The 27,830-nt window shown below is 42.6% G+C and overlaps 1 protein-coding gene across 4 annotated transcripts in view; it reads left to right on the top strand.

The window, feature by feature from the left end:
• Nucleotides 1–18,717, top strand: part of PKIA (cAMP-dependent protein kinase inhibitor alpha) — a 47,231-nt gene extending 28,514 nt beyond the window's left edge. For 3 of the 4 annotated variants that reach the window (XM_083748149.1, XM_083748150.1, XM_083748151.1), the window contains exons 3-4: nt 13,234–13,411; nt 16,673–18,717. In XM_083748149.1, coding sequence (XP_083604275.1) covers nt 13,261–13,411; nt 16,673–16,752 — 231 coding nt within the window. In that variant the 5' untranslated portion in view covers nt 13,234–13,260 and the 3' untranslated portion in view covers nt 16,753–18,717. Of the gene's footprint in view, nt 1–12,595; nt 13,129–13,233; nt 13,412–16,672 lie in introns of those variants that run through there. The other variant, XM_083748152.1, reaches the window with a different exon arrangement.
• The last annotated feature ends 9,113 nt before the right edge of the window (nt 18,718–27,830 follow it).

Here is a 27,830-nt window from a genome sequence, read left to right as displayed (position 1 = left end):
GGGTGGCGAGCCAATTTGGGCTCGCCCGCAGAGACTGATGGACCCTGATAGATTCCATCAAGTCTTGCGGGACCTTTCTCCCCCTGGCGACTCATTGACTGAGCTTGTTGAGGCCTGGAATACCCAGCTCCTAGCAGCCATCAATGAGATCGCACCTAAGCGCCCTCTGCGACCCCGCAGAAACCGGGCTCCCTGGTTTACCGAGGAGCTCCGGAAAATGAAGCGGGACCTCAGACGGCTAGAGCGAGTATGGCGGGGTGCCCGTGACGGAGCTTCAAGAACATCTTATAGGGTTTTTATGAAAACCTACGAGATGGCAGTGAAGGCAGCTAAGAAGTCCTACTTCTCGGCCTCCATTGCATCCGCTAGCTCTCGCCCGGCGCAATTATTTAGTATAATTCGGTCTTTAACGTCCCTTGAAGGACAGCCAAATTTAAATAACAATTTGACACACAGCTGTGAGGCATTCGCGAGCTTTTTTGCGGAGAAGGTCTTGTTGCTCCGCCATGACCTCCCTGCCAATTTGGATACAATAAAGGAACTGGAGGCCCCTCGACTGTCCTCGGGTTCAGTATTAGACCACTTTGACTGGATATCCCCAGCCGATGTGGACAGACTCCTCCGAGCTGGAAAGCCCACAACCTGTCCTCTCGACCCGTGCCCGTCCTGGCTGATTAGAGCGTGTCCAGACAAGGTGCGGGCCCCCCTGGGGGATATCATCAATCTGTCCCTTGGCACCGGGACATTCCCAGGGGAACTGAAGGAGGCAGTGGTGCGCCCACTCTTAAAGAAAACATCATTAGATCCTTTAGATCTATCCAATTACCGCCCAGTTTCGAATCTTCCATTCCTGGGTAAGGTGATTGAGAGAGCGGTTGCTGAACAGCTTGGTAGGTTTCTGGATGAAACATCAGCTCTGGATCCATTCCAGTCCGGCTTCCGCGCTGGTCATGGGACCGAGACGGCTCTGGTCGCCCTAACAGATGATCTCCGCAGGCAGCTGGATCGAGGCGGGTCGGGGCTGCTGATTCTTCTAGACCTGTCAGCAGCCTTCGACATGGTCGATCACGAACTCCTGGACCACCGCCTTGCCGACGTAGGGATCCAGGGCACAGTCCTTCAATGGCTGCGCTCGTTTCTCTCTGGTCGGGGACAGAGGGTGGCGCTTGGGGGGGGAATTGTCATCCCGCCACTCCTTGGTGTGTGGTGTGCCCCAGGGTGCAATACTCTCCCCGATGCTTTTTAACATCTTTATGCGCCCCCTCGCCCAGCTTGTCCGGAGTTTTGGGCTGGGCTGCCATCAGTATGCTGATGACACCCAACTCGTATCTGTTGATGGATGGCCACCCAGACTCGGCCCCAGACACACTGATCAGATGCTTGGAGGCTGTGGCTGGATGGTTTCGTGGGAGCCGGTTGAAGTTAAATCCTTCGAAGACAGAGGTCCTCTGGCTGGGACAGGACGACATGGGACTGAGGGGGCAACTCCCATCTCTTGCGGGGGTGCAATTAGTGCCAGCACCGTCCGTTAAGAGTTTGGGTGTAATCTTCGATACCTCCCTCTCCATGGAGGCGCAGATTGCAGCTATAACAAAGGCGGCATTTTTTCATCTCCGCCAAGCTAAGCAGTTGGCTCCTTACCTCTCTCGCCCTGACCTAGCCACTGTGATCCACGCGACGGTCACCTCCAGACTGGATTATTGTAACTCGCTCTACGTGGGGCTGCCCTTGAGACTGACCCAGAAACTCCAGCGGGTGCAGAATGCCGCAGCGAGACTCCTTACGGGGTCTTCGCTTAGAGATCACATTCATCCGGTGCTATATAAGCTGCACTGGCTCCCGGTGGAGTACAGGATCAGGTTTAAGGTGCTGGTTTTAACCTTCAAAGCCCTATACGGCCTAGGGCCCTCGTACCTACGGGACCGCCTCTCCTGGTATGCCCCACAGAGGAACTTACGGTCTTCAAATAAAAACACCTTGAAGGTCCCAAGCCACAGAGAGGTTAGGCTGGCCTCAACTAGAGCCAGGGCTTTTTCGGCTGCGGCTCCAACCTGGTGGAACGCTCTGTCACAAGAGACAAGGGCCCTGCAGGACTTGACATCTTTCCGCAGGGCCTGCAAGACAGAGCTGTTCCACCTGGCCTTTGGTCAGGGCGCAGCCTGACTCCCTCCTTTGGCAATCTTTACAAGACTTTAGTTTACGGTTGCCATTAATTTTGATTTTAATTCATTTTTATAATGTTTTATAATGTTGTACTGTTTTAGTGTTGTTAGCCGCCCTGAGCCCGGCTTCGGCTGGGGAGGGCGGGATATAAATAAAATTTATTATTATTATTATTATTATTATTATTATTATTATTATTTATCATTTTTATTGATTTTCCAATAAAAAACATCCAATAAAATATCCAATCATAATACTTCAATTAAAATAAAGTCTCTAGGACTTTAGTCAAATTTGTTTTTCCTGCCTTGTCAGGAGATGTTGGGGATAGAACCTGCGATCTTCTGCATGCAAAGCAGATATTCTGCTTCTGGGCTTAGGCTCTTCTCCCAATCAGCTTAGGCAACCCTTTGCTGGAGTCCTGCTGAAAACTATCTTGGTGGTGGTGGTCCTCCTTCATACACCTGCTTTTTTGTGTTTCCCAATTGCAAGTGGGGCTACTTGCAGCAAGTGGGTAAAATGCCATTAGGGGTAGGTGTAGCTTGCCTTCAGGAGATCCTAGGCCCAATCCCTGACATCTTTTATTTCAGAAGTTCAGGTATCAGGGAATATGGTAGACCCTGGACAGGCACTGCACGTCCCAGTAGACAACACCAATAACAAACTTAGTTGGTCTCTGAGGTGCTACTGGAAGGAATTTTTTTATTTGGTATAAGATGTCTTCCTATGGAATCAAAAGTGGTTCTTCCCACTTTCTCAGAAAGCCCCACTTATTTTGTGTGTGTTCTTTCATCTACTGCCATAAGTTTTCTAGTATAGAAAAAGTGCTGCCCCACACTTAAAAAGGACAGCACTGGTCATGATTTTAAAAGTCTTAACGACCTGTGAATCCAGAGGATTGCTGAGCTGTTAAGCTAGTTTCACAAATGTCACCACGTTTATTAGTGCCTCATTATGAATTGTCTGCTTGCCTTCCAAGTGAGTCAAATCCTCTATGTGTTTACAGTTTTGCTTTGTTTTTGTTTTTTAGTAGCGGGCAACCAATGACTCCTGGTTAAGAAGCTTCTGATATCTGTTGCCTGCAGGCATTGCCCATGGGAGGAGTAATATTTAGAGTGTTGCTCCTCAGGACTTTCTTGAAGAATTGGGTCCTGGCTTATCTGATGATGGTGAGAAAGGAGTTGTCCTCTAGTTGGTGGGATAGAATGAGAAATTGGGAGGTACACAGCTTAGCTGTCACTAATGTCCTCATCGTGCATTAATGGACCAGGATCATTGATTTCATTTGGCAATGATGGGAATTCCTTCATGTTGATGCCGTGGGGAGATGTTGCTGATACTGGGCTAGATGGACCATTTGGTGTGACAGCTCTTTTATAAGCTCAGACAGCATCCAGTCTAGCAGAACGAATATGACCTACATTCCATCGCAAGGCCAGAAGCAGCGAGCCACGTAGGATGGTTGTGCTAATTTCAACAACAAAATGGGTGGCCCAGATAGGTTCCATGTTTGAATATGTTTATTTAGCAAACAGAGCTTCATCTATGCCCTTTCCCTCCATGCCCATGAAACTGTATCTCCCTCAAATGATCTCTCAGAAGCTTCAATAAAAAGGAATCTTTTTGACAGCTGTGCAATCATAATGGGTTTCATTGATTTTCCAGTGAATGAAGTTTTGGATGACAGTTCGGTTGCACATCTGGTTTAGTCCTGTTATCTTTTCCCATTCCTAAATAACAAAGATTGCAGCAATGCAAATGAAAATAGTAGAAGGTGCTGCATTTATGGCTTCATTTGTGCGCAACAGATGCACAACAGCACTACCTGGGATAGCTCAGTTGGTATAGCATGAGACTGTTAATCTCAGGGTCGTGGGTTTGAGCCCCAAGTTGGATGAAAGATTCTTGCATTGTAGTGGTTTGGAATAGATTACCTTTGTGGCACCTTCCAACTCTATAATTCTAAGGCTCTCTTCCTCTGTTCTTCTTTCCAAGGTACTCTATTATAATTCTGATCATCAGTCTGTACACCCCCTTAGTTTATATGTCATGCCATTGAGTCTTTTGTGTATGTTTTGGTTTGTTTCTGGCTATTTGGGTTTCCCCCCACTTCGCCCAGGGCCCTTTTCTAATTAATATCTTCTAATTATTCTTCCTGTTAAGATCTTCCCTTTGTGTATGTGTGGTGCTGTTTTCAGTTCAGCTCTGTGAGCAGATTCAAATCAAAATGGAGCAAATCCTCAGACTTGGGAGTTCTTTCAATTATATAATTTCCTGCCTAAGATGATATTAAAAAATAATACATGAAAAATGATTGACCACTCTGTTTATTTTCTTTTTAAAATTTTAAACCAGTGAGAAATAAACACAATTCAATTCATTCTAAAACTTGGTTGTTCATACGCCATTTTAGGACCAAGCAAATTAAATGAAAGCTACAGTGGGCATTCCTTGACTGTCAGCTGTTTCATTCCTTAAAGAGGAATCTTCTATATAAGGTGCATAAGCCCTTTGTTAGGACTATGACAGTTACCATAAAGCTCTTAGGGATATTATTCAGCTGATAGATCATGCATTCCAGCTGAATCATTTTGCATTTCATATAGAAGAGATTTCAGAGATTCCCACCCCCAGAAAAATGCCGTAGGTTCTGAAACTTATTAGAGGATAATATCATTACTGTGCACATCCTCTGTTAATTTCCTGAGCACTTCCTCCATGTGAATTTATTTTGTCTCATATAAAACAGTATCGTGCACGCACACACAACCTTGCTTAAAGGTATATTCACACTCCTTGCTTAAAACACTATTTTGTCACTAATCATTTAATTTTTTTGCCACTGCTGATGGGTCATCTGCAGAAGGCTTCAGTTTTGTAATCCTTTGAAAGCCTCCAACAGAGAGCTGGGAAGGAAATAGCTTGGAAATTATGGGTTCAGGGACAGTTTGATAACACAGAAAGGCAGGGGTAGGGAGCTGTGTTTGGGCTACCATTTCCATGATTCCTGACCACCCACCATGCTAGTTGGGGATCATTGGTTTAACAACACTTGAGCTGTCACAGGTTCCCTGTCCTAGCAAAAGGGTGGGATGGAGGAGAAACAAGGTCTTTTCTTGCATTTACTAGGTCTCTTGACATACGTTAATTGAGGAGCCAATCCTATGCACATTTACCAGGGAGCAAACCCGCTGGGCATAGCAAGACTTGAGTCAGAGGACTGGGCTGTAAAATGCATAACCATTGCCTGTCTGCTTTGCTTTAACCACAGTGGTACCTCGGGTTAAGTACTTAATTCGTTCTGGAGGTTCTTAACCTGAAACTGTTCTTAACTTGAAGCACCACTTTAGCTAATGGGGCCTCCCGCTGCTGCCGCACCGCCAGAGCACAATTTCTGTTCTCATCCTGAAGCAAAGTTCTTAACCCGAGGTACTATTTCTGGGTTAGCGGAGTCTGTAACCTGAAGCATATGTAACCTGAAGCATATGTAACCCAAGGTACCACTGTATTTCCATGCAACGTTGTCTGATTTAATCACTTAAGGATAGATATAGTCATGTGCTGGATTGAAATTAATACCTCTGTGTTTGAAAACCTCTACATAAAATGCAAATAATGTAGGGAAGAGCTCTACAGCCTCCTGTATCTTCATACTTGATTTTATTCGAAGCTGCCTTATATTCTGTTGATCCAACTAGTGTCATATTGTCTACTCTTGACAAGAGTGCTCCAGAGCCTTGGGGCCGATCAAGGTCTTTCCCAGTCCTGTTTTTTAATTGTTTATATCCCTTAAGGCAGGGGTCAGCAAACCTTTTCAGCAGGGGGCTGGTCCACTGTCCCTCAGACCTTTTGGGGTAGCGGATTATATTTTGAAAAGAAAAAAAAAAAGAATGAATTCCTATGCCCCACAAATAACCCAGAGATGAATTTTAAATAAAAGCACACATTCTGCTCTTGTAAAAACACGCTGATTCCCAGACCATCCGCAAGCTGGATTTAGAAGGCGATTGGGCAGGATCTGGCCCCCGAGCCTTAGTTTGCTTACCCATGCCTTAAGGTAAAAGAGGTGTGTATATCCATGCAAATTAACTGAAAGATCCCAGGTCCTGTTCCATGCCCATTTTTCACTTATGGCCTTGCCATCTAGGCAGTGTGTCTCACTGATTCCCCCTCTATTTCCGACTCTGGATTGCTGATTTGGGACAGAGAAATAAATCCACAAAACAAACCTCTAAATCTGGTCCAGAATACAGTATTGCATGTCATTTTAACATACATATGCAGAACAAGACAACATGTGTTTAAATACACTACAAAGTTTTGATGCAGTGTCTTTGTGTGCATAACGATAGTATATAGTATGTGGCTTACCCAAATCTGACTTTTTTCATGTCACCACTTAAAGTGATAACTCATGCTTGCTTTGTCACTGAAACATGTATATTGTTTGACAGGTACATTCATTGAGCTCTATCTGGGGCAGCTGACAGGGGACATCAAGGCAACCAAACCTTCATATGCATGTAGTAATTGAAATTACTTGTATCAGAAGCGTAGTTCTGAAAATCAGCTTGTTTAGAAAGTGTGTGTTAGTATGACCTGGGTCATATTAAATAACTAAATTGTCTTTCCACATTCTCACTAGGGTCTACTTCATATTTCTACAGGGATGCTCTCTGGAAATACTTGGAAAGCTGTTTCCTTAATGGTTCTGTTTCAAGCTTACACTGTTCAATTTCAGCTCTTTATTGCTGCTTTGAAAGCTCCTGATGTAAGAATACTTGCCATAAAGAAGCACCGATATCTGAAAATGCATCTGTTTCCTTTTGCAGATGTCATGATATCTCAGCTGGGACCAGTAAGAATGGACAAATGTTTAGTGTGTTGCACTAAAGCAAGAATTGATACAGCATCCTTTCTTATCTGTACAGCAGGTCCCAACAGGTTCTATTTCAATAAAAGGAGAAGTGGTGATCCAAGTCAGATGATAGCAACTGCTATTTTTAAAAGAGATTGAGTAAGAAGTCAAATGATGTACCTGCTGGATCATAGTGTTGATTACTGAACCAACTCGCTGACTTTCAAGTCCTTGGGGTGTGTGGTTTCTTTTCCTCGAATTTCAAGCCAACTCCAGCAAATGAACATGTTTGTTCTTTCTTTTTAATAAGTAAATACATTCTGCAATTTAAATGTTCAGTACAAATTAGCTGGCATGTCATGGCTCTCACCCAAATCTGCAATTTGAAGGTCTTTAAAGTTTCAGTGACCCATGTTTGGCTGAAGCTCTGTTTGGGGTGGGGCATGAAATGGAGAAATTAGTCTTATAGCTGGTAGAGACTCACCTGAATCTCGGGCAGAAGTACTGTATTTCACAAATTTACTATGTGATCCTTTTAATGACAGGAACTGAAGCTGGGATCTTATACATATGAACCATGTGCTCTGTGTTCCCTCCCCAGCTTGGGTCATGAAAGACATGGTATTGTACAAATTAAAGGAGTTGTGGCACTTCTAATGTTTAAACATGCTTTAGCGTACAGTATTTCCAACACAACCAGAATCTTCCAAGTGCAAAGTGTTCATAATAAAATGTCTGCATGTTCTGGCTATTTTCTTAGAGATCACTTCTGCCAATGGCAGGCAAGCTTTCTTTCTAGTTGTCCAAACTCTTAAGCATGTTGTTTGGGGTTTGAGACAGCCTAAGTTAGGTAAGCATAAAGGTAGAAGCAACAGCACAATTATCTATATGTCTACTCAGAGATAAGTCCCACTGAGCTCTGTGGGTCTTTCTTCCAGGAATATGGACATAGGGTTGCAGTTGAAGAAATCTCATGAATTTATAAAAGACTTGTATCTTTTTATTATATTTAAATTACATTAGTCTCCTCACACGATAATTATGTGTGAGGCTTTTAGGAAACCCTAGGCAATTCACTTATTGTAAATGGTTTGTTTTTCTATGGGGAAAAATGTTTTAAAATCTAGGACTTCCAGCTAATGCAGTTACATGAAAAATTAAATGTGTTTTTATGGGATCTTCATAGATCTTAAAGGCTTTCTGTTTCCTTAGAGAAAATGAAAAATTCTAGTGAGAGGACTTGTTTCCTGTTTTTCTTTCCAGGTACTGGGCCATATTTATCTATACAGAGTGTCCTCTGCTCTTTCTTTGGCGCTTCTTGGAAATGTAGACTATGATACGAAAGAAGCAGAAACAACATGGCATAGGGCACCCCAAACAAAGCATGCACCTTGGTTTCTAGATCTGTCAAGTTAAAGACTGAGCTGAGATTTTAACTAAGAGTTTCCCAGATCCTGCTATTAGCCGCTGTATTACACGGGTTCTCTCCTTAGGTAGAAACTAAAATGAAGTGGTCACTTTAACTATGGAATTTCCTAAGAGGGGACAGTGTGCTCACTAGTACCTCCATGATGTCCATGCAAATATCTCCTTAAGTATCCCCACAATCTATCAAGCAGAAGAGAGTGTTTCTTCTTCCTGTTCATTTCCTGCTTAACATCCAAGATATCTATTTTTAGGATCCATCCTATTCTTCTAATGATAAAGTGTTTTAACTGGTTTTATTTATGTATTTTTACATTGTTGTAATACCCACGCAGAGGGACGCGGGTGGCGCTGTGGGTAAAACCTCAGCGCCTAGGACTTGCCGATTGTCAGGTCGGCAGTTCGAATCCCTGTGGCGGGGTGTGCTCCCGTTGCTCGGTCCCAGCGCCTGCCAACCTAGCAGTTTGAAAGCAACCCGGGTGCAAGTAGATAGAGACCGCTTACTAGCGGGAAGGTAAACGGCGTTCCGTGTGCTGCGCTGGCTCGCCAGATGCAGCTTGTCACTCTGGCCACGTGACCCGGAAGTGTCTTCGGACAGCGGTGGCCCCCGGCCTCTTAAGCGAGATGGGCGCGCAACCCCAGAGTCGGACACGACTGGCCTGTACGGGCAGGGGTACCTTTACCTTTACCTTTAAAACCCACCCACCCTGGGACCTTATGATGATGCAGATTTATGGCAGGTACAGCTAAATCATCATCCTAAAACACAGACACCAGTGCATCTATTAACGCGAGCATCCCCCAACCTTCAGCCATCCAGATGTTTTGGACTACAATTCCCATCATCCCTGACCACTGGTCCTGTAAGCTAGTGATCATGGGTATTGTAGGCCAAAACATCTGGAGGGCCACAGGTTGGAGATGCCTGCATTAACAAAACAGTATAATCATTAGTATAATAAAAAGGGCAAAGTTCAGAAAATAGTCTTACTAATTCTGCCATCCGCCATATACAAGTGACTCTTTAGCTTAATTGACTAAATATGACATAATGCCATCATTACCAGTTGTCCAGCAAACTTAACTGCAATCAGCAGAGCAAGATGCAGTTTTCTGTGGTGCATGAGAACAGGCTTTGTAATAAGCTTTTTGCATTAACAGATTGCTGTAAGTCAGCAGCCTGGCAGGGAATAATTAGTGAACAACATTGGAGTGATGTGAAATTAGCACCAAGAGCCCAGTTATCATTTGTTTTTGAGGAGTGGCTTGCTGCAGCTGGTCTTTTGCCCAATTACTCAGAGGCTTTGCACATGAGTCTCGGAAATCATCCCTGGATAAAGGGATCAGACAAATATCAAATGGTAAATATGTTTACATGGAAGGAAGGATCAAAGTATGAAATTTTGATACAGGAAATTGCCTGATCATCAAATCCAGAGCAATTGTTCCCACGGTGTCAGCCCAACTTTGTTTGACTTGCATTTTGTTTATTTGCAAAAGCTTTTCTCTTTCACTGCTAGTTTATTTATTTTTTAAGTAGGATAAACAGAGCATTACGTTCTCACTTAATATTGTGTCTACCTTCTAGTGAGATGGCAGTCTGCTATGGAACCTTTGAAAAATCTTTCCTCCCCCTTGTCCCTCTCTTTGCCACCTTGCACCTGTTATGTCCTTTCAGAGTCAAATTATCTGCAGTATTTTTATTATTAATATTAATATTATTATTAATATAATGTTTGTTAGTCACTTTATCTTGCCCAGGGCAACCCAAAGTGGCTTACAGCCAAACAAATAGACAACAAACGCCATATAGATACATTAAAACCAAGAGGAAAGAGAAATAGAAACAGGGAGCCACTGCAGGAAAGGGCCTGCCACACATATACTGCAGATACAGTACAGTGGTACCTTGGGTTACATATGCCTCAGGTTACATACGCTTCAGGTTACAGACTCCGCTAACCCAGAAATAGTAACTTGGGTTAAGAACTTTGCTTCAAGATGAGAACAGAAATTGCGTGGCGGTGGCAGCAGGAGGCCCCCTTAGGTAAAGTGGTAAAGGTAAAGGTAAAGGTACCCCTGCCCGTACAGGCCAGTCGTGTCTGACTCTAGCGTTGTGCGCTCATCTCACTCAAGAGGCCGGGGGCCAGCGCTGTCTGGAGACACTTCCAGGTCATGTGGCCAGCGTGACGAAGCTGCTCTGGCGAGCCAGCACCAGCGCAGCACACGGAAACGCTGTTTACCTTCCCGCTATAAAGCGGTACCTATTTATCTACTTGCACTTAGGCATGCTTTCGAACTGCTAGGTGGGCAGGAGCTCGGACCGAAGGATGGGAGCTCACCCCGCCGCGGGCATTCGAACCGCTGACCATGCGATCGGCAAGCCCTAGGCACTGAGGTTTTACGCACAGCGCCACCCGCGTCCCAATAGGTAAAGTGGTACCTCAGGTTAAAAACAGTTTCAGGTTAAGAACGGACCTCCAGAACGAATTAAGTTCTTAACCCGAGGTATCACTGTATTGGGTAGAAGCTTTGAACAGCTTATGGGTGCCACTCAAACTCCTCTCCTCTGTTGCCAGTCAAAGCCTCAATGAATAATTCCAGTGGGACAGAGGGCAGTTTCCCCTGTCCCTTCTAGGAAGCTTTTGTGCACTGGCTCCAAACAACATAGTTTTTCCCAGTGCTGTTTTGGCCTTGCCTGCTTAACCTATGAAACTGATAGCTGTCTAAGTCAGTGGTGTGGAAACACAGGCCCTGGGCCCCAAATGTAGACCTACTTGACCCTCAGGACACTCTCCTCAGGCTACACTCTTCACAGGCCTGGCTTTCCCCCCTCCACAAGCCTTTTGTATTTTTTGCCCTGCACCATATTTTAAACTGGTGTTTTAGGGAGGCTTCCTATTGCTGTAAGTGAATTGCAGCCACACCAGTTCATCTGCCCTTTTTCTTTCTCTTTAATAATGGCTATCCATGTAGGATGCCCCATTGGGTGAGTTCAGTGGGGTTCAGTGGTTCAATTGAGACATTACTTCTTTATTGGATCAGATGTGCTTTCCCCGCTTTTTCTGTGCTCCCTTATCTTCCTAGGATGCTGTAGGCAGGGATGGGGAACAGTGGTCTTCCAGTAGTTGCTGGACTCCAACTCCATTGTCTCTTGCTGGGAAAGCTGGCTGGGGGTACTGGGAGTTGCTATCTAACAATATATGGAAGGCTGCAGGTTCCCCACCCCTGCTGAAAGATGCATTCCGGTGATGGAGGGAAAGGGTTTATCGGGGAGATCAGCAAGGGTCTACCTCCTCCCTGTCACCTAGCTTTTAAAACTTTGCAGAGGACAGCATACCACTCCTTTCCCATAAGAGGGGTTTGTAGTTTTCCCAAGGGCCACCATGCCTTTCATCATGATTATTTATCCTCATCCCAAATGACACTAGGCCCAAGGCAGTCTGGGAAGGGGGAACAAAATGGTGGCTGGAGACACCAAAGAAGAACAACTTTGCCAGCTTGGTTATGGCCATTGCCACTTCTATATGCAGCAGCAAAGAAGTAAAAAGAAAGGCCCGCTACCACCTTGCTACCTCTTTCTATCAATAGCCCAAAGGTGATGAATTTAAGCACACATTAGTATGATAGCGCCAAATAATCAGGGTATCATTTTACCTCGGCCCTAGAATGAGGTCTGTTAACTATATGTGTTGCCGAGATGTGAGGGAAACTAGAAATAACAAGTTTATTGAGAAACGTTTTCTCTGCTGGTGTGTTAGTGTAGCTTTGTTTTAATGAATTTTTGAGCCTTATGTTAGATCTTGTTTACAGCATTAACGTTAGTGTGTCATTGTTTGGGCTGATGGCCCTGCTGCATGCCATTCTCGGAAGTTCTGTCGGTGTGAAGCCCTGTGTGGATAAGCTGCTCAGAGACATTCGATATGGCTATATTTAGCCCGTATAAAATGTTGTACCTAATCCCCTTCCGCCAGCTTCTCAAATAACTGTTCACTTGGCTCCAGGAAGGCTCATGTAACTATTTGTCTCTTGTCTGATCGAAAGGAAGACTGGGGGCCGGCGGGGGGCGGGGGGAAGAGAGACACAAGTATAGAGGCTAAAAATAGGCAAATGCCTGTTGTTAGCAGGCTTATTTTAGGTGTATGATTCCGTTTGAAAGCAGGAAAGACATGGAGGGTGAGGGGGCTAGGATAGCGATGGACATGAATCATTATTTCAGATCTCCTCATTGAACCATGAATTTGGAATTGATATAAAGCAGTCTTCCTCAACCTGGAGCCCTCCAACAGACTCCAACCAATTTTCCCTTCTTTCTAGCTGAGAAACTCAGGCTAGTCAGATAAACCAGACACTCTGGGTAGACAATATTGTGCCTTCCAGATGTTGTGCAACTGCAGAAGCAGCTGATGCAGCACCAGTCTAATGTGCTTTGGCTGACCCATTAGCAAATGATGGACAGCCGTGGCATTTTTCACCAGCTAAAGTTTTTAAACCATTTTTGATGATGTTAATTAATAGATTAACATCATTTTTAGATCAGCTTATTTTAACCTGGTGCCCTTCAGCTCCCACTACCCTTGAGCTTTGGCCATTCTAGCTGGCACTGACAGGATCTGGTGTTCAACAAAACCTGAAGGGACACAGGTTAGCTATCCCTTCCCCAAAGCCTTCCATGATACAAGGTGTGAAATTGTCTTACCAGTTGTACAAATCATCTAAAGATTCCATATTTGTCTCCTTGCTTCATGCCCTCCTATTATCCCTAATGTAGCTTTTTGTTTTCTTAGGTACTGCTATGTGGATACTGATTAGCAATGACTGATGTGGAATCTACATATGCAGATTTCATTGCTTCTGGGAGAACCGGGAGAAGAAATGCCCTTCACGATATCCTTGTGTCCTCTGCAAGTGGAAATTCTAGTGAACTATCCTTGAAGTTATCAGAACTTGATATAAACAAAACTGGTAAGTACTAATCTGAAAGGTTAAGAGAAAAATCATTAATAAATCTGCAAGGGACATCATTTATGGAAACAACATGCTGGACTTTAATGGCTTTTCACATTTATTGTTATTAATTTATTTACTTTTTTTAAAAAAAGTCTTACCTGCTCTCTTCACCATAAGGTTCCAAAGCAGGCTACAAAAATTTAAAATTCAGTGTTAAAAATTAGTCTAGCTAATTTAAAATTCAGTGTTAAAAATTAGTCTAGCTGGTTTGTATATGAGGGCATTTTATGTACTTCTATCTAGTGCAAGGCCATAGCAGAATAAAAGACTAGGTTCATGAAATATGTTGCTGTATAAAAAGGACAATATCTCCTCTGCTTTTTTGAGTTAGTGCAGGCTACCACAACCCACCTACAATATGCTAACTTCCCCCTTCAAAAACAGATGGGTTGTCATTTAGCCTTTTAGGTGGCTGGTTAGTTTTGGCCAAGCTGGTGGGCCTATATTAGAGAAATGTATAAAAATGTGCTTTGAGGAGTCCAATTGATAACCCTGGGTTACCAGCTAAGACTAAACCCACACCATCCATTTAAAACACTATTATACCACTTCAAACAGTATACCCATGTACAGCTTGCTAAGAGTTCTGGGGAGACCCCTATTCCTTTCACAGATCCTACAGTTCCCAAACAACTCTCAGCACTCATTGCAAACTACATTTCCCAGCATTCTTTGAGGAAGCCATGTCTATTAAAGTTGTATACTAGTACTTTAAATGTATGGTGCAGTTGTGGCCTAACGCATCCCATCAGTGCAAGGATTTCTGTCTGTGATTTCCTTCCTCTCCTCTCTCCTCTCTTGCTCTCTCCAGATCTGCTCTGGAGGGTTGGGAGAACCCCCAGAACAGATTTCAGGGACACACAGGAGGAGGGGTGGAGTTGCATTGCACAAGCAGATTCCCTTGCACTGATGGAAGGAGTTAGTCGGATACCACTCAGTCTTTCCAGATTCTACGAAGGAAGTTCTCTTCCCCCACCCCAATATCTCCACAATGGACATCAGCTCTGTGATACGGAGAAAGTTTCATGGTGTTAATAAGAACCACTTAAGTCAATCTGCTCGACACAGGATTGGGGAAACTGTTGCTGTGCAGAATGTCATTGAGTGTTCTCATTGCTGACCAATGGCCATGTTGGCTTGAGCTGATGGGAGACGGTCTCCAACAACACCTTAGCAACTCAGAACCATCTACCATGAAGCTAACATACCCCAGGAAATCCTACCCGCAGAGCAATGATTTGGGTTTCTGGAAATTTTTGCATTGGAAATTTGCATCAGAATTTCCTTTTAGTTTTTGATTTCCTGATACCCTAGAGAGCGATCCAATTTGGCATGTTTATTTTGCTTGTATTTAGCAAACACAGCTAAAAACTGTGAAACTGCCAAGCTTGCCTAATACTGTATTTGCAGTTGGCATCCACTGATTGCTGCTAATGAACTTATGAAACAGATTTTCCTTTTTACATTTTCCATCCACATCACTGCAGCAGAGTAGCCTTGTAATTACAGTGGGGACAATACTTGTTGGGTCCTGGGTTTATTTGGCCACTTGCTCCATGGGGACTCTCTAGGTAGGAAGGCATGTACAGGGAGCAAAGGGCAAACGTCTTCCCTTTCGTGCCATTCTCGCATGCTTCTGCAAGGTTTCTATACTCTTAGGTACCATAAATAGGAATGCAGAGGTGTGAGACAACCCTCCCCGCTCTCAAGGGACAGAGCTGCAGCAGGGAATAGAAGGACATTTTATTTCTATCTATTTCCCATGTGTGGGGGTACGAATATTGGCTGTGTAACTCTGTCTGAAAAAAATTGTTTCTATTGAACTGACACAAGTTATGACAGCTCTACTTAAGCATGGAATTTCTTGGTGTAATAAAGGTTGTATGGGAGGTGGCTGAAATCACCTCCCAGTTCCTGGGAACAGCTTGCGAAGAGATCCACTAGTGAATATTTGCAGAGTGGTTGGAATGTGAGCGCAAAAGAGAATTCGTCCCTCCTATGGGATTCCATTTGCCATAACATAAATGCCATGTTCTTTATTTTTCTGAATGGTACTGGGAAAAAAGCCAAGGGTTTTCCCATCACTCCTTTGATGCCAGGGTGGTATAATGGTTAAGAGTGGTGGTCTCGTAATCTGGTGAACCGGGTTCGTGTCTCTGCTCCTCCACATGCAGCTGCTGGGTGACCTTGGGCTAGTCACACTTCTCTGAAGTCTCTCAGCCCCACTCACCTCACAGAGTGTTTGTTGTGGGGGAGGAAGGGAAAGGAGAATGTTAGCCACTTTGAGACTCCTTAGGGCAGTGATAAAGTGGGATATCAAATCCAAACTCCTCCTCCTCCTTTTCTTCTTCTTCTTCTTTTAAATAATAATAATTCTAGCAGCTAAATACAATAAGCTGGATGGCATACACAGTTGCATGAGTGTATGGACCTTCACAGTTATAACATGACATAATGCTTACGTCTCAAGCAATGTACATCCAAGTGTAAAGTACATCACACATTTCTATATACCCCCAGAACTTCCATTCTTCTTTATGTACTCTAAATTAGCTAGTTACCAGGCACATTTCTAAAACTAATTGACTATTAAAGAAGCCAAACCAAACACCCATCCATGTCTTTCAGTGCCATGGAATTTGCAGGCTTAAACTAGATTAGTCTGGAGCATGGGTAGGCAAACAAAGGCCCGGGGGCCGGATCTGGCCCAGTCGCCTTCTAAATCCAGCCTGCGGACGGTTCTACATGAGTAGAATGTGTCCTTTTATTTAAAATTCATCTCTGGGTTATTTGTGGGGCATAGGAATTTGTTCATTCCCTTCCCCCCTAAAAAAAATATAGTCTGCCCCCCCACAAGGTCTGAGGGACAGTGGACCGGCCCCCTGCTAAAAAAGTTTGCTGACCCCTGGCTGGAGGGTAGGACCCGTACCAACGACTTCAAGTTACAAGAAAGGAGATTCCAGCTAAACACCAGGAAGAACTTTGACAGCAAGAGCAGTTCAACAGTGGAACGGACTCCCTCAGGAGGTTGTGGATTCCCCTTCCTCGGAGGTTTTTAAGCAGAGGTTGGGTGGCCATCTGTCATGGATGCTTTAGCTGAGATTCCTGCATTGCAAGGGGTTGGACTAGATGACCCTTGGAGGATCCCGTCCAACTTTGATTATGTGGTCTGGATGCTATTTCACCACTGCTTAACTTTTTTTTTTTTCCTTGCAGAAGGGGAAGGAGATGCACAGAGAAATCCCACTGAGCAAACTGGGGAAGCCCAGGGGGAAACAGCAAAGCAAGAAAGTTGACATCCTACTTTGACCGACAGCCACAACTGTGGGATGTTTTCAAATCGCAAAAGCCTATTGGGAAAAAGGTATTTTGTGAGCAAGCTGATTGAACAAAAAATGAAAATGGATGCGCCTTGTTACTGGGAGCTGCCCGGTCCAATGCTGAAAGGGGCAAAGGAGGCTGTAGCAGCAGACAGAACTTTCTCTACCTCTGTTAGCAATGGTTGAGACTTGGTTGCTCACCTCGAGACTCTCTCAACATGGATCTCACCACAAATGACCACTTGATGAAATGCTCGTAGGAAGTAGAGCAAACTACATTGTGTAGCAAACGGCCCTCAACTCACCAGAGGCTTGAATTGCATTGTATGACAATGGCTCCAGTGATCTTCAGAGGTTGTCTGACCTTCAGAGGGTGTTCACCTATTAAAATCACCTGTCAAGGAAGCACCGTTGGTTTGTTTTTTTAAGAACTCTGCTTCTGTGTTTTCAGCTCTATTACTTACAATGTTTTATATTGTACAGTTTAGATGCGCCACACTGCCCCTTCTCAAAATGCTTATGAAGGCAACTTCTGTGACTGTGATTTTTTTTCTACCACTTGTTTTAAAAGGGCTAGGGTTTTATTTTCGCATAGTGTGGTGGGTGTGCACATGATAAGATTATCAAATCAGCTGCTAATCTGATGAAACTGCATTCTTTCATTTATAAGAACATACAGTGTAATGAACGTATAGTCTGGTGTGTCTTGTTGTTTTCTCAGTACAGTTCGGTCACTTTGCTTGTAGATGGTTGGAAATCCAAGATTCAGACAGAATCTTTTATTTAATCTCATCCCTTAGGGAACTGGCCTTTTCCACTAAAAAGCCAAAAAACAAAAAACATACATGATGTTAGTGCTGAGGTTTTAAGAGCAAACGCATCAATACAACTTTTTTTTAAAAGGAGAAATAATATGTTGGGAGCTGATGAAACAGAAGCCCCAGAAAGTTGCTGAATACTTGTGTCCTAAAATGAAGCATAAATTTATTGTAGTGTTTAGAACTGGGGTCACCGTGTCTCTCAGCAGCTGAGATTGGAGTTAAACATGAATATTCCTGTGGCAATCAAGTGGAACAGCAATCACAAGTCCCCCTTCCCATCCCAATTTGTTTTCTTTATTTTTATTTTTAAGTGATGTCCTGTTTTCTTCTTGTTTCTGATATTATGCACTTTTTAAAAACGTTTATAAACTTTACTAAAGGACTAGTGTAATTTTGCTTTCTAGTAAATTTGAACGTTGGTTAATGAAACAACCTTTACTGTTGTGGCCACGGCTGTTTCTACAATATATACATATTGTGGTTAGTTGTCACTTAGAGGTTTTTTTGTGTGTGAGATGTGTAAACTCTCTAATCAGTATTGAGTTCAGTAATTAGTGTTGAATAAATAACAAACCCAGCAGTATGTTTATGGCTCGTTAGCACAGTTTGCTCCTGCTACACCTCTAGTTTATTTAGAAGGTCCTTTCCTTGATGCTTAACTAGCTATCAGACTCCTATTTTAATTGAAAAACCGTCCACTTATGGTTGAGGTTTGACTTTAAACATGCACAAACTAATTAGAAATGTGGTTTCCATTCTGGTGACCTGCTTCTCTTATGTTTCATTTCATCTTTACCGTCACATATGCATACATTTTTAAATAAGAACACTAATTATATTAGACAGAAATCAATAAAAGTGACAAGTCTGATACATGAGTTTGGTTTCTAGGAAAGCTTCCATGATGCATATTTGACATGCATGGGTAAGGTAGGCGGAAGAGAGATCTTAGTCCACTGGTCAATTTTTTTGAAAAACAATTCAGTGCCTGCTGGTTGCTGAGATTTTTTGCCAGGAATGCTTGACTGGGCACTTATTATATTTTTTAAGGAAATGTGCATTGTTGGGATTACTCAAGACAGATTAATTTATGCCAACTATTAAAGAGAACTTGAGTCTATAGAGTATGTGTGTATATTAAATTTATAAGCAAATCGGAGATTCTAAGGTGTGGGAGCTGTGGACAATAGTGGCATGGGAGATACGGAAGGAAGAAACAACACATTCAGGCTGAGAGGTTCCTCCCCAGTAGACCTCATGTTTCTCAAAAGGCTGCAGGGGAGAAGGAGCAGTGGGCAACTTAAGAAAATCCAAGAGGTAGGATTGGTTTGACAGGAAGGGAAACAACTCAGGTTGGTATACAATTTTGAGTATCTTTGAGCAACAGATTAAAGGAGTATGGAGTCCCAATAACATGAGTTAGACATGGGTGAGAGATTAAAGTCTCTCAGACTAGTCTGGCTATACAGACCGGGGATGCAAGTATAGGTCTCAGGCATCACACACCATTCTGAGTTCCTTCCTCTCTGTCATCTGTTAAGTCTCTCTCTTTCTAGTTAGTTCTCTCTGCAGTCTTCAAAACTCTTCAATCAGAAGACACACACACACAGAGAGAGAGAGAGAGAGAGAGAGGGAGAGGCTCCTACGGGCAACATTTTGAGCAGCAGGAAGTTCTACAGCATGTTGTTGGGCTGCAACTTCCATCAGCACGGCCAATAGGGATAATACCAGTTGTAGTTCAACAACCGCTAGAGAGCCACAGGTGTGCCATCTCTGGTTTACCAGTTGCTTTGAGTTGATTGCTCTGCCAACCTCATTTGATTTGCTCCAGAAGCATTTCCACAATTGTTTGTAAAGCAAAAGAAAAGGTGGGCAAAAGTGAGCAAGTAGAGCCTGATATAAAGGGATTTGCTCAATAGATGCACATTTTCTCAGTCTACACCTGCAAACATAGTGGATGACTTCTCTAGAGATGCAGAAAGTTGAACCAGCTGATATGGTAACTATTTGCTCTGAATATAGCATGAGTGGCAAAATTGCAACTCTCCATGTACCGGAGAATATAGGAAATTTGAGTGGAGACATACAAAGCAGTCTTACAGAATTTTAGCATATTGTATGGGTGAACTCTCACTGGAGAACATCATAAAACCCTGCTGGATCAGGCCAATAGCCCATCTATTCCAGAATCCTGTTCTCATATTGGCCAACCAGATGCCCATTAGAAGCCTGCAAGCTGAAGCATTCTGCGCACCTACAATTCCCAGCTCCTGTTTTTCTGAGGCATACTATGTCTGACAGTGGAGGTAGAATGTGGTCATCATGGAACTGAACCATTGCTTGGACCCCAGGTTCTTGCAAACTTGATACTATTTCTACCCAACCCATTCCCTGTTTTCAGCTGTGAAGTTTAATGAATAGGCAAGTGGAAACAAAAACAGATGGAGAAATAGAAAATGTTTCAATATATTTTCCTTTTCTTTTTCATAGACGCTAATTGATCCAACTGTCTCACTTGCAAATACTGTTCCAGGAAAACAGAACAACAGTTGCACACACACAAAACACACAGACTTTCTAGACAGGCCATTTAGTGTTATGAATAGTCCTTGTTCAGAGGAGCTTCAGCTTTGCCTTCAGAGAAATACACTAAGCCCCGTAGCTGGAATAAGGTAGATCTACCATATAATCTGATGGACCTGTACTCATAAGTAGCTCCAAATATTGCCATTGGGATTTACTTATACAATAGAAATAAATGTGTCACTTCTCAGGAATGTTGTAAAGTAAGTATAATACACACCATTTCATGGTAGCAAGTTATATTTATTTAAGATGTTTATATTCCGCTACTGTAACCAGAGAGCCCTCAGGCTATTTGCATTCAGAAACAAACAAACAAACAAACAAAAACAATGCCCAAAATATGCAAGGGTGGTGTGCATGTGGTTTTCTTTCCACTAGAGATTTATCCAACCCTCTGTAGCCTTCCTGGCTGCTTGTGCTGCTTAATCTAGAAAAAATCCACTGGGAGAAGTTACTTCATGATGTCTTTATCTGGGTTTTGACTGAAGCACAGGCACCTGGGAAGGCTCCTGAGTGCAGACAACTGTTGAGATTATTTGTTACAATAGAAGAAAGGACACAGATTTCCCTGGGCCACCTCAGAAGTTCGGTAAGCGCATTGAACATCCCCCATTCCGCCTTGAGAGTGTCAGATTTTGTTCCCCTGCCCTTTGATTTTTTTAAAAAACTTACTGTTTTCAATAAATAGTACACAGCAGTCACATTCAAATAAGCATGTGAGTAACAATAAAAAACAACGCAACACTATGTCAGGTTGCTCACTATGTACACATATCAGCATTCAGAAAAGGAGGGGCAATACAGAAAGATCTTGGCACAGTGCTACAGGACAAAGATGAGACCAACTGTGATGCAAAGAGTGTCTTGGTGTCTCCATAGCCACAGGCCTTCCACTGATCCGGTTCAGACAGGCTTTGTGCCAGCCTGATGCTGTCAGTAATTTTTTTTTTCCTGATAGAGCTATATTCCAAATGTGGTTGTACCAGCTTTCTGGAGGATAGTCACATGACTCACTCCAGCTATTGTCGTGTGTGGCTACTAAAAGCTGAGTCATCAAATCTTGGAACCCTGGAAGGCAGCGAGAAGAGCTAGCAAAGGTGATTTAGGATCCTGATGGGCAGCAATTCCCAGTAAGATAAAAAAAAAAGCCAAATTCAGCACCATAGGGACAGGGCCACCACATATGCATTCAAGAACCCCATTTGCTGCATGCCCTGACCTCCAACAACTGGGAGACAGATTACTATTAATACATCTTAGGACAACAAGAGTTAATATGTCAGCAGCACATAACTTTTACCCTTTGATAATTTTCTAATGCAGTTTCTTTTCTCATTCATTGATGGAGAATGGTAAAAATAAGGATAAAGGAGACGTTTGTGGCTCAGCATTAGCAGAGGTGCTCCAGAGAACATGCTGTTAGGGGTTGGCTTTGAAAGGCAATGTGCAGAGGCAACTCCCCTGGAGACTGTTTATTCGTGTCAAGGCCCATTTCCTTGTTTCATCATGAAGCCCCATGTCGACAACAGAAGGCGCTGCCTACCACAATCCACAGAAGCTTCTCCAGGGTGGTTACCGAGTCCTCAGAGGCCTTCTGAGCTTAATGAGCATTGCGTTATTATTAACATGTTGGTTTTGTGAAGGCCCTCCCTTCCTGAACAAAGCTTTTCTTCATAGAATAAACACTGCAGTATACACATCGGTTGCTCTTTACACGCCTCATTTGTCGTTCTGTCCAACCGCAGCTATGGGCCACACAACATATGGCATTAATTGCATGTAAGCCCTTAAAAAGAAACAAAACTGCCCACTGCAGGGGAGGGGGCAAGCGAACAGGAGTTTCTCTGCATTGGCTAATAGGGTGGGGGGTTGGGGGCTGGGGCTGTAGTGGGGGAGGGAAAATAGTTAACCTCTTGTGCTTCCTCCTGCTTGTCCTATTCCTAGGGTAGCAATCTTCATTTTTTTGAAATGTGCCTGTTAATTGCTCACATGCAGTGAAGTTCCAATCTATTCAGGCTATATCTTAGCCTTTCCCCACCTGATACCCTCCAGGTGTTTGGGGCTACAATTCACATCATCCATGGCCATTGGTCAAGCTGATTAGGGCTGGTGGTCTTTGGGAATCCAAAACAGCTGTAGATCACCAAGAAAGGAGAGAGCCGCTTAACTTGTTCCAATCTAGAGCTCTCCATGAGCTTTGGTATTTAAAGGTATACTGTGATCACTACAAGGAAGGACTTGTCTTTCTGAAAGGGTCCTTCCGTAATACATACAACTGTACGAATAATGAAAATATACCCTCCATTAACAAAACTTCACATTTCGCTTGATTGACTCGAAACAATTTGTATCCCATCGTTCACTGCAGTGCTATAGTGCCTTTTACTTTCATGATTAATAATAGAATCACAGAATTGTTAAGGGACCTTGAGGGTCATCCAATCCAATCCCTTGCAGTGCAGTAATCTCAGCGAGAGAATCCCAGGCATATTACTTTCGCTTTCATTTAGTCCAATACCAAAGGTTTTCAACAATCCAAGCATACTCTATCAATAGATCAGCATGCCCCGAGTAGGACACTATGTTTCACTAATCCCAACTGGTAATAAAGGTGAAGAAAAGCTGAAAGGGTTGGATATGTTTATCATAGAGAAAATAAAATTAACACATGATGTAACAGCCACCTTCAAATATTTGATAAGCTGCCACATGGATGATCGTGCAAATCATCTGTTTTCTATGATTCTGCTGCTACAGAGGGCAGTAAAAAAAATCAGTGACAGAACCAGAGTAGGCAAACAAAAAAATAAGACAAAAACCTTTGGGGTACAAATATGCCTATTTCCCTTCTTTAAATAGTTTGCAGAGTGATGTGCAAATGTGGCAAACTAAACTTAAGATAGAAAAAAATGAGAAGAGAAAAGAAAATCGACAGATTTCTCCATCCCTAGATAATCAGGCTCTGTGACACCTGAATATAGAAACTAGGGTTGGGACAAAAATCGCCAGAAAAAAATATACCATGAATTTTCTCCCTTCTCTCACCAAACTGTTGGAGAAATTCAGTGTACACACCACAAATGAAGAATAGTCGGTGAAATGTCCTCTCTCCAATGAGGTGGAGAATTTCAGCTGCAATTGCATGCCCACTTTTCATTTTCTTTAATAATATTGCAATAATGTTAAAAGAAATGATATTGACCCGTATTCTAACAACATAGTTTTATTGATTCTGTATTAAATTAGGCAAAACTTTCTGAGAAGAACACTGTTGGAAAATTCTGCTGAAGGCCATTCAACAAAATCCTCTCCCCACTTCAAATTTTGCAAATAGGGTGTAGAATTTAGGGACGCCATTTTTGCTCACATTATGTCAGTATGGAAGATACAGAAAATTAGAAGCTTATTTCTCATCCATAGTCCTCATTTAGGCAAGTCTAACAAAGTAGCACACACATGCCCCCTAGTGGTTACTATTCCTTTAAAAAATAATTTTTATTTCTTTGAAATCTGCTAACAAGCAATGAAAACTTGCTTTTCACCAGCATAAATTCTTATGGCTGTGTATGATATTTTCTTGCAAATTTATAAAACAGTTCATGTCAATATTTGACAGAACACAAATGGCAAGTGCTTAGTTCTTTTTACCATCAAGAAAGAACACTTGGTGTGCTCTAGTAATGACTATTTCTTCTCAGGAGTGTGGCTTTTTTAGATGAAGTAACGATATAGCTGAGTACTTCTAGTTTTCAGTTTTCCTTGCTGTTGATTGCTAAAAAAATATGAATAAATTGAATCTAAAATTAGGATGAGTTATCTTTTTATATGACCTCACTAACTCTTAAGGCTACCATCCTATTCCTAAACTGGGAGTAAACCCTATAAAATTCAATAGGATTTACCTTTGAGTTAGGATTGCTCTGTAACCACAACAGGCCACCCTTATCCATAATCTCCCATGATATATATTATTGCACATATTATTTGGCTGGATAAATGCAAATTTCAAAAGATGGATGTGTTTCAGTTTGTGCACTGTTTCAGTAAAGTGCAATTTACATCAACTCACATAAAAATTCAACTCAACATAATTTCTCCTCCGTCATTGGTAGAAACAAAGATAAGATTTCCTGTTTTGATACTCAAAATGAAGAGCTAGTACTGGAAGACTATAATATCATGTTGCCATACATCCAGACATGTATAGCAGCCCATATCAGATGTTTTTCGTGAAAAACAGAGATTTGTGAGATTTTGCCAAAAAAAGGCTCAACTACTTTGAAATCCCCAACCAATGCTCGGGCCTCTGATCTTTCTAGCCTCTCATGCATTGCAATTTATCACCTCTTACAGCACCCCTTATGCTCTTAAAATGTTGCTTGTCTGCTTACTCATTTAGTTAGTGAAAGTCATGCTTCCCACCAACTGATGTTTCTCCTTCCTACGGGTACAAATTTTACTTCACCTCTCCATCTCTCACCACCTCACCTCATGTAAATATATCTTGTCAGACTGATGTCGACCAACCCAATGTGGTCTGCCATCTCAGGAAACCAGTCTTAAGATATCATCTGAATGGCTTACGTCCTTCCAATATTATAACTGACTTTGTCTGCTTACCTACTCAAATAAATGAGTAACTGACATATCCTAAGAGGAATTTTTGCTCCAAAAGGCTAAAGATCTTGAGCATCTGTGTTTTTATTCGTGCTGTGCTGAAAATGTCTCCTGCATTCCCCCCCCCCCAACATTTTCTGTCAGTTAAAGGGGGGGATGCATTTGAAAATATCAAAATTGGAAAAAAAAATTAGTGAACTTCTCTAATTTAGAGCATCTCCACCTCCATCGTTCTGCCCGGACACTGAGGTCCAGGGCCGAGGGCCTTCTGGTGGTTCCCTCACTGCAAGAAGCCAAGTCACAGGGAATCAGGCAGAGGGCCTTCTTGGTAGTGGCGCCCGCCCTGTGGAACACCCTCCCACCAGATGTCAAAGAGAAAAACAACTACTAGACTTTTAGAAGACATCTGAAGGCAGCCCTGTTTAGGGAAGCTTTTAATGTTTAACAGACCACTGTATTTTAATACTTTGTTGGAAGCCGCCCAGCATGGCTGGGGAAACCCAGTCAGACGGGCAGGGTATAAATAATACATTGTTGTTGTTGTTGTTGTTGTTGTTGTTGACAGGGTTTTATTGTGCTTACCTTACTTTTTTTGCACATAAGTTGTATATAAATCAAATCATTATTATCATTATCATAACTTCAAGGTGGTCCAGGGGAGTTTGTGAGTATCCTTTCGTTCACTGTGCAATCCAGTTTTCCACAGACTGCCATTTACTCCAATTCAGCAGTAAACTCAGGGTAAGACATCATAAAGTAACTCTGACCATGTGCCAGGAAGCTGCAGAGTGCTGCAGAAACGTTAACTGGAAAGAAAACCACACACACCACCCTAACAAACCTTGGATACCTTGCAATCAAAAGTTAAGCTTGAAACTCCACATCAGTGGAGATTCGAGAGTGCCTTGAGAAGGGGGCAGACAAATGAAAGCTTCTTTTCTAAAGGAAGAAAACACTCAAGGAAGTGGAGGTCACTTTTTGGCACAGCTGAAAGATACCTCTGCCAAGAGACTTGAGTTTGAGGGCGAATTGACATCTTGATCTACTTTTCACCCATATGCTAAATCTGTATCTAATCCAGGCTGCAGTGAAAGGTAAGAGCATTGAAATCCAGTTTTCTGCGAAAAGAGTTTTTTGAGTGCAGAAAATCTTTCTGTCCTGATGGTGTGTTTCTCACACATTCTCTACATTCTGAACTGGTAAATCTGAGAAACAGGTTTGCCACCCTCATCTCTGAGAACTAAGCCTCTGTCTCCTGTAACGTTATTTCTGTGTGAGTTTTGCATTCCTGTAAGGTTCTCTGGGGAACCATAGAAAGCACTTACAGCCTACCATATTTGTTCTGCTTGCTGAGTCGCTATAAAATATTTAGCTAACTTTCTGCAGGGCATCCTTCTCATCTCCAAAAATACTTTGGTGGAGATTGCAGGCCACAAAGCTAGGCACATTCTCAAACTATTGGCTTTGTAGTCATGCTGGCTGATTGCTTTGTTTTCCCTTTGGGGACTAGTACGATTAGAAATACTGCAATAGCTTCCTATCTATTTGGCTGAAAGTGCATCTTCAGTAATACCAATAATTTATGTAACATGACTATGCTTCCCAGAAACCCACTGTTGTGTAAAGAACTTGGGGTTGGTGGGTTGGGTTCAAACAGTACCATGGTAGATGAGGGGGAAAGAATGTCAGGCCCCTAAAATAGTGTACACTAGGAGGCTGTTGGTACAGGAGGTATAAAAGTAGAATTCCTGGGTGCCAAGATCCAAGTTTGGGGCAAGTACTCTTTGATTAAAGAACCTGAGCAGAGATTTAAAATCACAAAATATGCAGCAAAGTTAAGTGTGGAAATATAGGCTGTTAGAGCTTTAAAATACACCCTTCTAAGTTCCTTCCAAAGTTCCTCTAGCATAGAACAAGACAACACATTTGGCAAGTTAAAAATGTATTACTTACAAACTCTCAAATTCATGTGCATTCAAATTCATGTGCATTCAGAAAAAGTCGCACAAGCAGCAAAGCTTTGGCTTAGTTACAGTGGTGAAAGTTCCTAAAATATTGGTATAGGAACTCAAGAGAGACTTGTTAGAGCCATGAGTTGAAACAAAGGCTTGATTGATGCATGTTGGCTATATGAGGCTGGTTATCCCACAGATGCAACTTCTTATAACAGAATAGAGAGCAATAACTAGGCTTTATTTAATAGGAAGAGGAAAAGAGAGAAGAAGGAAGAGGAAGTGAATGGGCATTTTCCCCTATACAAATGGCCAGTGCTGGGCAACCAATATGAATTAGGAACACAGCAGAGGCAAAGAGTTAAAGCCTGCTTTGCTAGGGTTGCAGTCTGGATCAGGCCCCCAATGCTGGCAATTTGTTTTTTTAAAACCTATGGGGCGCAGATATGGAGCTAATGTATTATTTCATTTAGTGAGTCTTTCTCTTCCAGTTTTACATTTTGAGTTTAAGTCAACACATGAGAAGGACAGCAGGGATAAAGCTCATACGCTGCAGAAGGTGTTGTAATGTGCTGTCAGGCTAGTCTCTCTAAGTATTGTGATGGCAAGCTAAGCAATTCAGCGTGGAGACATTTTAAAACTGTCTGTGGGCAGCAGTGGGTTTATTTTCCCTGCCATACAATCTGGAAACCAGCAGAGTGAAACTGTACATTTCAAGAATACAAATGTGCTCTACTCCATGAGATGACGCAGACGCGTGACCTTGATGCTGCACAAAAGGAAATCCAAGCTTAATCTGTTTCTGTCTGTGTAATCTTCTTTGCCATGGAAATGTTAGCCTCTGTTAGCTTTGGGTGGAAAAGAAGCAATTTCCCCATGAGCCTCCTTTCCAGGGACTAGGTTTTTCCCTCCACAGTCACAATAATCTTGGCTTTTTACATGAAATTTTGGCATGTAACATGAAGTTCTCAACCCCCAACTTAGTCCATGCTCCTGTATCAGCTGGACTCGGAGGAAAAGAAATTCCACTGGATAAATGGGACATTTGTCTAGATTTCTGCAACATTCTATGGGCAGT

This window comes from Podarcis gaigeae (genome assembly GCF_964106915.1).
Source record: "Podarcis gaigeae genome assembly, chromosome: 7".
Classification (NCBI taxonomy): Eukaryota; Metazoa; Chordata; class Lepidosauria; order Squamata; family Lacertidae; genus Podarcis; species Podarcis gaigeae.
Note: the sequence above shows the minus strand (reverse complement) of the source record. Positions and strands in the feature narration are given on the sequence as shown.